Source organism: Manihot esculenta, chromosome 18, assembly GCF_001659605.2.
Source record: "Manihot esculenta cultivar AM560-2 chromosome 18, M.esculenta_v8, whole genome shotgun sequence".
Lineage (NCBI taxonomy): Eukaryota > Viridiplantae > Streptophyta > Magnoliopsida > Malpighiales > Euphorbiaceae > Manihot > Manihot esculenta.
Window position 1 is genome coordinate 13,045,403 of NC_035178.2, and position 12,006 is coordinate 13,057,408.

A 12,006-nucleotide genomic window follows, 5' to 3' on the forward strand; every position below is an offset into this window, starting at 1 on the left:
TTTATATATTTATATGCAATGATATATAATTCTATAAGGTAATTATTTTATGAAAAATATTAAATAAATAATGACATTTTCAAATATAAATAATATTAATATTTTAAAATATAAAGATAATAACATGTATTTATAAATAATAGAATAAAATATTTTTTTAATTAATAATAATATTATTAGAGGCATTCAAGGCAATACAAACTTACAAATCCATCCACTGATATATTAGCAAAGGAGACAAGGACAACGAACACGAGTGACTCAGATACAAACCCAATCACCAGGATCATGTGATGGGACTGAAGAAGAAGATAATTGGGTATTAGCAAAATGGAATCTTTACCATTTTTCTAGATTGCTGATGTCCTATTTCAGATTAATTTATTCAAAATAGTACTAATTACTGATTAAGAAACGATTCTGTTCTCTTCAATGTCTATCCAAAATCAAAAAGTGGACAACTACCAGTGGGTAGCTTAGCCTGCTCACTGCACACACAGCACCCCTCTCACTCTCTCTCTCTCCCTGTGTATATATATTTAACCATTATCAACAGTTTCTGATCTAGGGTTGCTTCTGCTTTCTTCATCCTCAGCCGAAAGTGCAAATCTTTCTGTTCCTTCTCCTTCTCTTCTTCGTCTAGGTGAGCTTTGATACATCACTTTTACTTCTTCTTCATCATTTTTTTTATGGTGATGATTATCAGAAATTAGTGGGTTTATTGCTTTATTGTGATAGGTAGATAGATGGCTTTCTCTTGCTTTTTTACTTTTGCTTTTATATGTAAGGTTGATAGATCTTTGGTGCTGTATTTTCTTTCTCTTTACCTCTGTTTGGATTGAGATTGATAGAAAAGGAGAGTAAGAAAAGAAAAGAAAAGGAATAGTTTTTTCTACTATTTGTCTTGTTTGGATAGAAGATAACAAAGGGGGAAGGAGGAAAAAGAAGTATGAAATTTGATTTCTGAAATTCTTTTCCTTTGACCAAAACATTTATAGGAAGGAAAATGTGCAGAAATAAATAGTATTTATATTTAAACTACTCATGCATCTTTAACACAGAATAACTCATGCAATTAAGTAATTCTATTAAGAGATGAAATGAAAGATCTCTGGGCCCAACTTCAGCTATTGACTGAGGAGCATTTATTATTTTTAGGATTTGATTAAATAACTTTTTCAATATTTCAGCAGACTGCTGAGACTCATTTGGGTTCTGAATCCAAAGTCAATATTTGTACATTTGGTCACCCTGGAGATGCAGCATTCACCCATATTGAATATGACCAATTTCTTGTTCTACAGGAAAAATGCAAAGGGCAGTTAGTGCATTTTTGTCCCATGGAGATCTGGTAAAAAATGCTGTTCTGCAACGCTTCCGTGTTGCGAATCCAGTGCTAAGGCCTATTTTGTTTTCTCGTTTTGAGTCTGTGTCATCTGCTCGTATGGAAGAGCAAAGCTTTGAAAGCACTACAATTGCTGACATCTTGAAAGCCAAAGGGAAAGGTGCTGATGGCTCTTGGCTTTGGTGCACCACTGATGACACTGTGTATGATGCTGTCAAGTCGGTATGCATCTTTGCCCAACTATAAGTTGTTGTTGCTGCTGCTGCTGCTGCTGCAATCATTGTTAGCAATATTAAGATTTGTCATTGGGGAAATTTTTGCTTAAAACTCAAGACATAACGTGTATGGTGAGATCACACACACTTAGACCTTGTTTGGTTGAAATGTGCTATTTCATGGGAAATCGCTTTCCAAACCTAACTTAACTAGGTTGAAGTAAGCAAGTTGCTTCCACTCTCGGAAGAAAACCCTTGAGTTTTCGGAGGTCTAGTTAAATTTTTAGTCTCAACCACCCCATGATACGTTTTTAGGGATTAATTGAAGCAATTTTGTTGTAGATGACACATCACAATGTTGGAGCCTTGGTGGTTGTTAAACCTGGAGAGCAGAAATCACTTGCAGGAATTATCACAGAAAGAGGTATTTAGAAAGACTATTGCAATATGTTTCCCTAGATTTCAACTACTATTTTTGTTTGATGCTGTCATTGTTGAAAATTTTCCAGATTACCTGAGGAAGATCATAGTACAAGGAAGATCATCCAAGTCAACCAAGGTTGGGGACATTATGACTGAAGAGGTATAAACACCATTGATTATCTTATGTTTTCTTTCATCAACGGTTCATATTGATCTATATACAAATACACATGGTGGCTGCAGAACAAGCTCATTACAGTCACTCCCCACACAAAAGTTCTGCAAGCAATGCAATTGATGACAGGTACTAAAAAATGCTGTTTATTTCTATGTGATGTTAAGGATTTGCTAGTTCAGTGATTTCCTCTAGCCTGACCTGGAATCTGAAATGTTCGGTAGATAACCGCATCAGGCACATTCCTGTCATTGACGATAAGGACATGATTGGAATGGTGTCCATCGGAGATGTTGTTCGTGCTGTAGTGACCGAGCACCGGGAGGAACTCGACCGCCTGAATGCTTACATTCAAGGAAGTTACTAGATGATGACGAGAACTGAAGATCGAATGCTGAGGATGTGTTTGCTCTTGGAAGACAAGGAAGCAAGACAAGGGCTTGTAAATATGGCATGTTGTCTGTGTGTGTGTGTGTGTAGTTTAAGGTGGTTTTGTCCATTTCCATATCAGAATATCTGATGTCAAATAACAGTGTGTGGACTAATAGGTTCATAATAAGCAGAGTCTTGGCGCTTGATGAATGGTTCATGTTCATGGTCATTACCATCTTATGGGTGGTTATAGACCTGCAATGTCAAACTCCTGAAAACTTCTAGTTTCCAAGATTTCATGGCTTCTTTTTGGTAGGGCGAAATGTATATTTAGGTATATTTGCATACTTGTATTTTTAACATTTTTAAATAGCAGACATTTCAATTTTAACTGACATTTAATAAACACTTAAATTTTGAAAAATTTATTTCTGAATATCAAAATTTTAAAAAATATATATTTTAAACTAATTTAATTGGTTATTTATTTAAAATTTTGTATTGGTTTTATAGTTTATACAATCTTAAAATTCTTAATTCTATTTCTACGTAAACTCTATTTTTATTATAATTCTAAATGAAAAATTGGAAATTTATTATAAATATAAAATTTATTTTTGGATACTATTTTCTTTTTCACAAACTCAAATCGATATGTATAAAAAAGTTAATTGAAAAAGAAAATCCATTTTAATTAACTAACCATTTTTATAAAATAATTTAACTAAAAAATAAAAATTTTCTCCTCATTTAAAATTTTCTAAGTTATTAAGATATTACGTAGAAATTTAAATAATTTTTTACTTTTATTCTCTAAGGTCTATATTAAAATAAATAATTCTATTTTATTATGTATAAAATTCATAAATTGGCTGTAGAACTTGAAATTTTAATTTTTATTAATATATTATTTTTTTAATTAGTTGGTAATATGATTTTATAGATTACATATTTATCTATATATTATAATCAATCTATAATATTTTATATTGAGAAATAAGGGGATAGACATAATCTTCATAGTAATTTTATCCTTTTCCTTCCAAAAATGTAGTGAACGATCTTTTAGATATCATGATTTGCACTATTCAAGATTCAGAAATATAAACGAAGATTCACTAAAAGAGTAATATTATATTGTTTAATAGACTAAAATTATTAAGATATAAATATAAATTTACATTTCCAACCAAACAAGTTACTCATTGCTTCCACCATTGTCAAAAAGCAATTTATTCACCATTGTTTAAAACAAATTGATTCAAGGATTATACTTATAGGCCTTAAAACAACTGTGAAAGGCTTAGCCGAGAAACTATTTCAACTTAACTCAGACTTGTAAGCTTAAAATTTGCTTGCCCAACCCATCCATCTCTTCTTGTTCCTTCATATCCTCATTTCCTATTCGCTTTTTCATTTCTTTTGGAGTCGGAGCCTTCTACCTCATTGTCACTCGCCATGCCGCTTGCAGCCGTCGTATGTCTCCACTTGCAATTGTATGAATCAACGAGGCAGACGCAGCTTGAGCTCTCATCTCACAATGTGCCCATGTTGCAATCTATTCAGAACGGTCCTCATAAGCAAGGTAGTTTGCCTGCCTGGGTTTTATGAATCTGGGCAAACAAGTTCTTGTCAGCCTCTCTTTTTGTGAACATGGGGTCTCATGCTGTCATCTGGGTTTGATTGAAATACTTGATTCATTCAATCTACGTCTTGATTTAAATAAAGAAATTAATGATATTGCATATTCTGATGAATGAATTAGCTGGGTTGAACTGTTTGTAATACTAAAAGATGATTTTTCCCCGCTCCGCATCTGGCCGATCTCTCTTGCACTAGATTCAGTTCATTTAATTTTAAATTTCAAGTTTACATTTATTTTCAGTTAGTTTCGATTCAGATCAATGCCAAACCCACGAATTGTACACCCATCTAATCATATGCTAAAATCAACGGTCGAAGACATTTCCAAAAATAGACCTAGACCAGACGATTGAAAGCAAAAGCAATTGTTAAGCCTCACTTGAAAGCAGCACCAAAGGGTGAACCAAGAAAAAAGCTGTGGTGGCAGCAAAATAGAAAGGCGTGCGTGCAAGGCCAATTCTGTCTTAACAGATACTACTAAGACTAACATCTAGGTGCAAGATTCAACTCCTGAGCAAGATAGGAGTATCAAAACCCCCACCACCTAAGACCATGTACACAAGGTGTCTTCAAGTTTCATATTTACATTATCAGCCTGCCTCAACGCCTCAACAGAAGAACATAGAATTGCATACTTTATCCTGCAATTTGGGCAGCTGAGGCACAGGAACAGCTCCAGCAGAGGTTACACCACCGTGACTCGATGACGTCTCAGAAGTGTCTTCGAACTTCATGAACGATCCCATCTGGGTGGCAGCCAGGTGAGCATAGCATATTGGCGCAACTACAGAAACAGCACACAAACACAAGACAGAATTAATGAGCGGAAAGTAATGACCACTTTAATCACACAAGAGCCTTCCTGGACAAATAGAGAAATCTGGACTTACCTACAGAAATGGCAGTTGTACTTCTTTGATAACTGAAATTATGTGCATAAACATCATTCACAACAATAATTATCATAACACTACCATATTTCCAAAAACTAAAGATTTACTCACACATATGATAGAGAATGCACTAGGTCCTGAAGATCGTCTGCTGAAAAGCCAACCTCATCTAATAAAACATGGTAATGTGTGGGTCTTGTAGTACCCTGAGACAATATGGGTGGTAAATAAAGCAACTTTTAGTACACGCCAAAGAAATATCAAGAGCAAAAACATATAAATGGATGAGTAATTCAACCTACAAGGTCACAGCTATAAGCATAGCAAAATAAGTTTGCAATTAATATGGTAAACATCAAAATCTTTAAATATTCGTATCTTAACATTCATAATAGTAATTTCTAAAGCACAACAATTTTATAGCCTACATCCTCTTTCGAAGAGAACAATGCTTTTGAGAAAAAAGGAAGCTTGTACACTTCACTACGGATATAATAAGTACACTTACTGCAAGAATATGCACATGTTCTGTATAAATATAACTCTTGCAAAACACATGTAGATTTCACCATCAGATGAACCACATTCACATCAAGCTAACTCATTCTAGCAGATAAAGAAGCAGTAAATGACACATTTTTCTAATGATAAGAAAAACACTAATGCTTTTAGTAAAACTATGGGAGCATTGCTACCGTGCATTTCTTTGCCGGAGAGCAAATATGTAGGAAGCTAGCTTACCCATTGCAGAAGATAGTTTAAGACCATGGCTAAGCGCATGCTTACCATTCTAGATGCTGGATAGCATCAGAACAAAGGGCAAGAGGGTATCCCCAACTTCCTGTGTTGCAATGTGATTTTCATGGAAGGAAAGATATTTCACATCTTTAAGTACATCATCCAGTCATTAATCTAATTAAATTGTATACTAGGCCCAGCTTGTAGGTGTGAATCAAACCACCAATAGATTATTTACATAAAATATTAAATCATCTTGTTGACACTCACAATCATTCCTGCATGAGCACAGAGATAGAAATCATTGTTCCTTGGATGACAGACTTTATTGTCTATGACAGTACCTGCAAAAGCAAATGTATAACCAATACATATTCCAATACCAAGTCCACAAGTCGGTTAAAAAGTATGGACAATTCTTTCAGAGTTCTACCAGGTGGAACATTATCAGGAGATCCCTTTTGGAAGAATTTTGTATGGTGGTTCTTCTGAGCTACAATCACCACAAACTTGGGGTTCCATTTCTCATCAAGAAACTTGCATGCCTGGAATATTGACATGAAGTTTTCCATTAAACCAAATTAACAATGAACCTGCAGCTCGAAAGGCAACTTGGCTTTTGAAGGCATTGATTCAAACCTCAATTATCTGATCCAGTTCAATATTCAATACTTGATTAAATTGAGATTCACTTACACCATCCCTACATATAAAAAAGAGGCATAAAGATCAAGGAGGACATTTCAAAGCATACACTCAACATGAACAATGATATAAAAGCCACGGGCATAAACTTGGAAAGTAAAACTATGACATGAAGGAATAGGAGACTGGGAACTGCATAAACATGGGACTTGAGAATAAATAAAAAAATCACTGCAAATAAATCATGCAAACCACTAGAACAGATAGGTTTTAGCACGCAAGGACAAAACACACAAGCAAACTTCATTATTCATCCGAAAACGCTTAAACCTAATTGATGCAGCATGACATATGCCTACATGGACGGGTACTGAAAATATAAATAAATATGGTAGCCATAGGATCCAATATATTTATAAGTTCACAAGAGATTGTGGCATAAGCTTGCATCAAATAAAGAGAAGAATGGCTTGCTAACACAAAGTTGCCCTCCTAACACTTGTGCTGTTTACATTCTAAGTTAAGGCATCATCCATCAATGTAAAACTGTCATAAAAAAAACATTGCCTATAATTTATACAAACTTCCACAAGTTCCATACAACTAATTGGCCAGTCCATTCTCGCCAATATTGTTTTACCTTATTTGAATATCTGAACTCAGAAGAAAGAAGTAGCTTCTGCCAGGATGAGAAATGAAAACAAGGCATTCTACTTGCTCTGAACTTGCCAAACATAAAAGAATAATATACCTGAATATGATGATCTGATCTGGTTTCCTTTTACCTGAACTGGTATAAAAATCCAACAGAAGCTCCCTGTAAAGGAAGAAAAAGAAAAGGCAATACATTACCAGGCGTTCTGCAACAACTTCAGAAATAAAAAGCACAACCAAAATCTTGAGCATGGCATTCCACAATCATATACCTCCTAATTCCAACTACAAAGAAAAACACATTGATCAACCAGTTAATATAAGATCAATATTCCACCTAATCATTCCTTCATCCTCAGTTTCTGACACTCGTTTGTATAGAGAGTCTATCATTTCCACCTTTGGAGACTGAGTGCGAACTGATGCCCTGTAACGAGAAATCAATGGCCAATTCCTGGAACTGACCACCTACAATTTCAACAGTAATAGTAGATTATCAATAATTCTACATTAAATCAAAAGCTTAAGTTCTCCAAGCATTCCTTTAAACACAGAATTAAAGAAGTACAACCACTAAAAGTAACAATGAATACCGCAGCAATGGACGGGCAATCAGAATGCCCAGGAGAGCCATGTGATACATCCATCCCAAGTATGATTGTAGGAACCTTAGAAACAACCGGAATAGAAGGAGTATGTTCAACTGATAACATAGAATTTAACCCACCAAGCTGCAATAAATTCAAGAAAAATAAGGGAGATGTTAATGGCCTCAAATGCTCAAAACAATGCTTTATATGCCAAAAATAAAAAAGGGAAAAACGGGGAACAAAACACATTAGAATTTAGTGAAAACAGATTTCCATGGAATATCACACCTTTGCATTGATCTTCAACAGAAGATTAGTCAGATACTGGTCATTGACCCTTTGAGGAGCCAGGCACTGGGTGACAATTCCAAACTCAGCAAGATTTTTCTTCTTCCAAGGGCCTTAAGAGATTGAAATGGTTTTCAGTAATCAAATGCCAAAAAGAACCTCACTATTGAAAATGTATAAAATAAAATCAAATCACCGACCATATATATCTGAGTTTTTCCTCTCCGGGAGTAAACACAATAGGAACTTGGGGGCACCAGGAAGTTTAGACTGTATCTCCTCAAACATTTTCTCCACTCTAACTGTAGGTGGAGCTCGCCTAAACTGTGGATTCTCCTCAAATACATCAAAGGGAGCCTCCATAGGCTACAAAAGAAAATAAAAAAGAAATCCATTTAGCTGCTAGATATAAATATTATTGTTTTAAACAAATCAGGATAACTTACAATTCCTTTCATATCTGCACATCTTGTAAGGTCTCTTACAAGGCTACGAACATCACATCGCGCTGAGAAGTTCACAACAGCCCATCTTTCTATCTTACTAGGCTCCACGAGTTTCTTTAATAGAAATGAACGCTAGTTAGAAAATCAATCAAAACCATATTCAGATTCAGAGGTAAGTGAAATAAGCACCTTGTTATTAAAATTCCACCGCCCATTCCGGGGAAAGAAATCCTCCCCATTGCCTACTTTTAGCTGTCAATGAATGTAATAAAAGTCAACATAAACATCACCACAGCGGATAACCAAGACAACTGAATTCATCTTCAAATTGCAGAAACAAAAGTACCAATAAATATAACTGATCAAAATGATGCAAAGAAGTTATAAGTCAGACATACCCTTGGAGCAGGCAAAACACGGCCTTCAATATCAGCAAAATTAGTACTGATTGAAATGCCACAAGAACGTAGCATAGGTTCAGCATCATATTTGCTGCTTTTAAGAGCCTGAAACAAAAAAGATCACCATAACATATTTATGAGGGCCAAAATGATAGAAACTAAAAGTTTCAGGGATAAAGCCTACATTTGTTAAAGTACTCATCCTCTCTTGGGGTTTTTGCCTTGATTTCTCCACCAGGGAAGCTCTTTGGAGAGTATTGAGTGCTTTCGTGTATCGTTGCAAGGACACCAAAGTACAAAGCTAAAAGCAAAAAGATAGCAAAAGAAATGAAATTCAGTATAGATATGTAGACTGAGCAATGTATTAAATGATTCACCTCAATCGGAATATAAGTAGGGCGCTTTGGCTTCCCAACGTTAATGCAAGGCAAATCAGCAGAATAGCGCAAATCTATATGACGATGATTAACAAAATAGTCATAAACAGTTAATTCCAGAGGTTCACCATCCCCATCCCTTTTTTGTTTAAGTTGAAACCTGCAGAGCAAGTAAAAGTAACATATTGAAGCTTTGAAGTTGCAGAGGACTAGCACAAAATATACAAGTAGAAACAAATACAAGTTTATAGAACAGCAGCAAAACGACGCATACATTTGCTCTCTGCATGGTTTGTCACTCAGACCAGTTATCTTGTACTCCTGGTTCGAGGGGCTAGCTTTGATCCTCAGGTTTTTAAGAGTTCGTTTTGCCTGTCAACAAACCCAAAAATCAAGTCTACAAAGTGAAAAGAGAAATTGCACAAAATATACACAATGTTTCTTACCTTAGCCCAGTCAAGTTGAAAGGGGTCTCTTGCATTTTGGTTGGCAATTAGAAAATCCACAACCGGCCCAGGCTGAATTATCATGGTTGTAGATACATCTAAACAGAAAAGCAACAAGTTCAAGAAAAAAGATAATAATCTAAACATACAGCCAGTAGTTAAATGTTGATACCAATATTCAGAGATAAGCCCCCCTGAGTGGTTCTAAAACTCGAGTGAAACCCTTTACAACCCAGAACACCACCCCCAACATCTGCGAAATTCCTTGGATCATTGTGAAAAAAGTTCTGGCGAACAAGGAGGCAACCCCTGCAGCAATAGACAGATTTCAACAAGCTAAACCCTCGCAAATCACAAGGGTCAAAGAGTGGGGGTAGCAATTCTGAACTTACTGTTTAGCTGCATGCTGACGCAATATGATGTCCAGAACCCTTATGGCTTCTTGAGAGTTCTCCGACTCCTGCCCCCGAAGCGCATTTGCAATGGCTTGCATGGGTATTTTTGCAGCAAAACTGATCTCGACCTTGAACGTTTTAGAATGATATGGTCGCCGCAACCTTTTCCGATCACTCTCATTAGGACTACCATGACCTTCAGGGCTTGCATTTCCATTGTTTCTGTTAGACGTGACGTCCTCAAGCACAACGGTGAACTCAAGCTTGTTGCGAGGAAGAGAACCAATAGTGAATAAACTCTTCTCCCCATCATATGCAAAGTTCTTTCCATCTAACTCAGAATCGTAAGTCTCCTGAACTCGATCGATGACCTTCCTCCCAACGCCTTTTCCATCAACAGGACGACCATCTTCATATGAGAGAGACACCTGTTCTCCACCAAAATTGAAGCTACATTTCACCAGACAATCAAGCATGCAACACAAATATACAGAATGAGGAAGAGAAATGCACAACTTACACTATAATGGTAAAAGTAACCCTCAACATTGGTCACATTCACTTTAAAGTGGTTGGTAAGAAGAGAAATCTTCTGTCCTTTAGATCCAAACCCACGCCTAGCTATCGGAACCCTAGCAGGCTTCTTCTTCACCGGCTCAGTCTCTACTTTGAGCGGAACTAAATTCGGTGGAACAACCGGTGGAGGAGGAGGCAAATCCTGCTGTGACCCGTTTTTCTCCGGCTCAATCGAATCCATGTGCTTTTAACATTCAACGCAGGCTACGTCAGCGTCAGTGCCAGCGACGGCGTTGGCCAAGTGGTCCTAGCCGGTGAGAACTACGTTGACCGGAATCTCTCTCTGTAAGCGGCTAGTGAGAAGAGACAAAAGACAATTTGCAAACTAAGCAGTTGAAAATGATGATGAAAGATTAAATAATGTCAACCTAAATTTTCTAAACCTAAATCGAACGGCTAGCATGATAAAATAACGAAGATCCTACGGTTAAAGCGAATCAATAAAAATTGACGGTTTGGATCAAACATACATAAACAAAACCCTCAATCCAACGGATGCAAACGTAATGATGCGTAAACGTCACAACAGTTCAAATGCCTTATTTGTCTCTCACAGGTCACAGCTACGTATCCAGTGAAACTCTAATAAATAATCTTATCCTGTATTTGCAAAAAATTCTGCCCGTTGATGTAGTTGATTTAGATTTGATTTTTGAACTAACGGTTATGATGAAAGACACGTGTTCGAGGGCATTATCGGCAGTTATGCGACACCTCGATTTTCTCGTGCTTAGGATACTGTGATCCTGCAGTTCGTGTTCTGTTGTAGCTTGGATACTTTTGTGAATTGACAATTTTGGGGCTGAGGAGATCAGGGAATATGAAGCGTTGTGACGGGTAACAACGTAAGGAAGATACTAATTGCGAATGTTAATTTATGAAATCGATTTTTCGGTGATGTTGTAATGATTCAGATATTACTTTATAAATTATTTTTCCAAAAAAAAAATGGTTAAACAATTTGAAGGCAATCTAACGTGACAAAGCTGCTGACAAATTCACCGACAGTTTAGGCTTTTCTATGGCATGTCCTATTCACAGTCGAACTTCTATCCCAGAAAAGCATTCACATTTCGTCAAAAGAAGAAAAATAAAATTTATAAAATTATTTATAATTTTAATTTTTAAAATATTCTTTATTAAAAAAATAAATTATTTCTTTTCAAATAAAAGAATAGATATCAAATTTTATTTATATTAAAAATATCTAAATAATAATTGATAAGTGAAATTTTACATAATAAAATAATTTATAATGTATATGAAGAAATAAGAGAATATTTGGATTACCTAAAATCTCCTATTATAATTTTGTAATTTTAATTGATTCAAAAATAATATAATAATCTATTATTGTTTTTAAAATCTTTAATTTGACTGGTT

At 35.6% G+C, this 12,006-nt stretch overlaps 2 protein-coding genes across 3 annotated transcripts; one reads left to right on the plus strand and one right to left on the minus strand.

Moving 5' to 3' along the window:
• The first annotated feature begins 357 nt into the window (after window positions 1–357).
• Window positions 358–2,877, plus strand: LOC110607170 (CBS domain-containing protein CBSX3, mitochondrial). The gene is made up of 6 exons (XM_021746260.2): window positions 358–643; window positions 1,305–1,567; window positions 1,903–1,984; window positions 2,070–2,143; window positions 2,227–2,287; window positions 2,383–2,877. Exons 2-6 carry the CDS (start codon window positions 1,310–1,312, stop codon window positions 2,523–2,525), a joined length of 618 nt encoding a protein of 205 aa, XP_021601952.1. The 5' UTR covers window positions 358–643; window positions 1,305–1,309; the 3' UTR covers window positions 2,526–2,877.
• Window positions 2,878–4,523: 1,646 nt separating this feature from the next.
• LOC110606518 (protein argonaute 4) lies at window positions 4,524–10,962 on the minus strand. Of its 2 annotated transcripts, XM_021745365.2 has the most exons (21): window positions 10,568–10,961; window positions 10,045–10,475; window positions 9,825–9,961; window positions 9,653–9,750; window positions 9,481–9,578; window positions 9,207–9,366; window positions 9,014–9,130; window positions 8,827–8,934; window positions 8,618–8,680; window positions 8,429–8,542; window positions 8,183–8,348; window positions 7,983–8,095; window positions 7,698–7,835; window positions 7,442–7,572; window positions 7,202–7,267; window positions 6,445–6,508; window positions 6,239–6,350; window positions 6,076–6,149; window positions 5,179–5,273; window positions 5,065–5,096; window positions 4,524–4,958 (listed from the first exon to the last, which is right to left on the minus strand). In XM_021745365.2, exons 1-21 carry the CDS (start codon window positions 10,802–10,804, stop codon window positions 4,783–4,785), a joined length of 2,730 nt encoding a protein of 909 aa, XP_021601057.1. In that variant the 5' UTR covers window positions 10,805–10,961; the 3' UTR covers window positions 4,524–4,782. The 2 variants fall into 2 exon arrangements, with proteins under 2 accessions (XP_021601057.1, XP_043809276.1); XM_043953341.1 differs by lacking the exon at window positions 5,065–5,096 and having other exon boundaries at window positions 10,568–10,962.
• Between the last annotated feature and the right edge of the window lie 1,044 nt (window positions 10,963–12,006).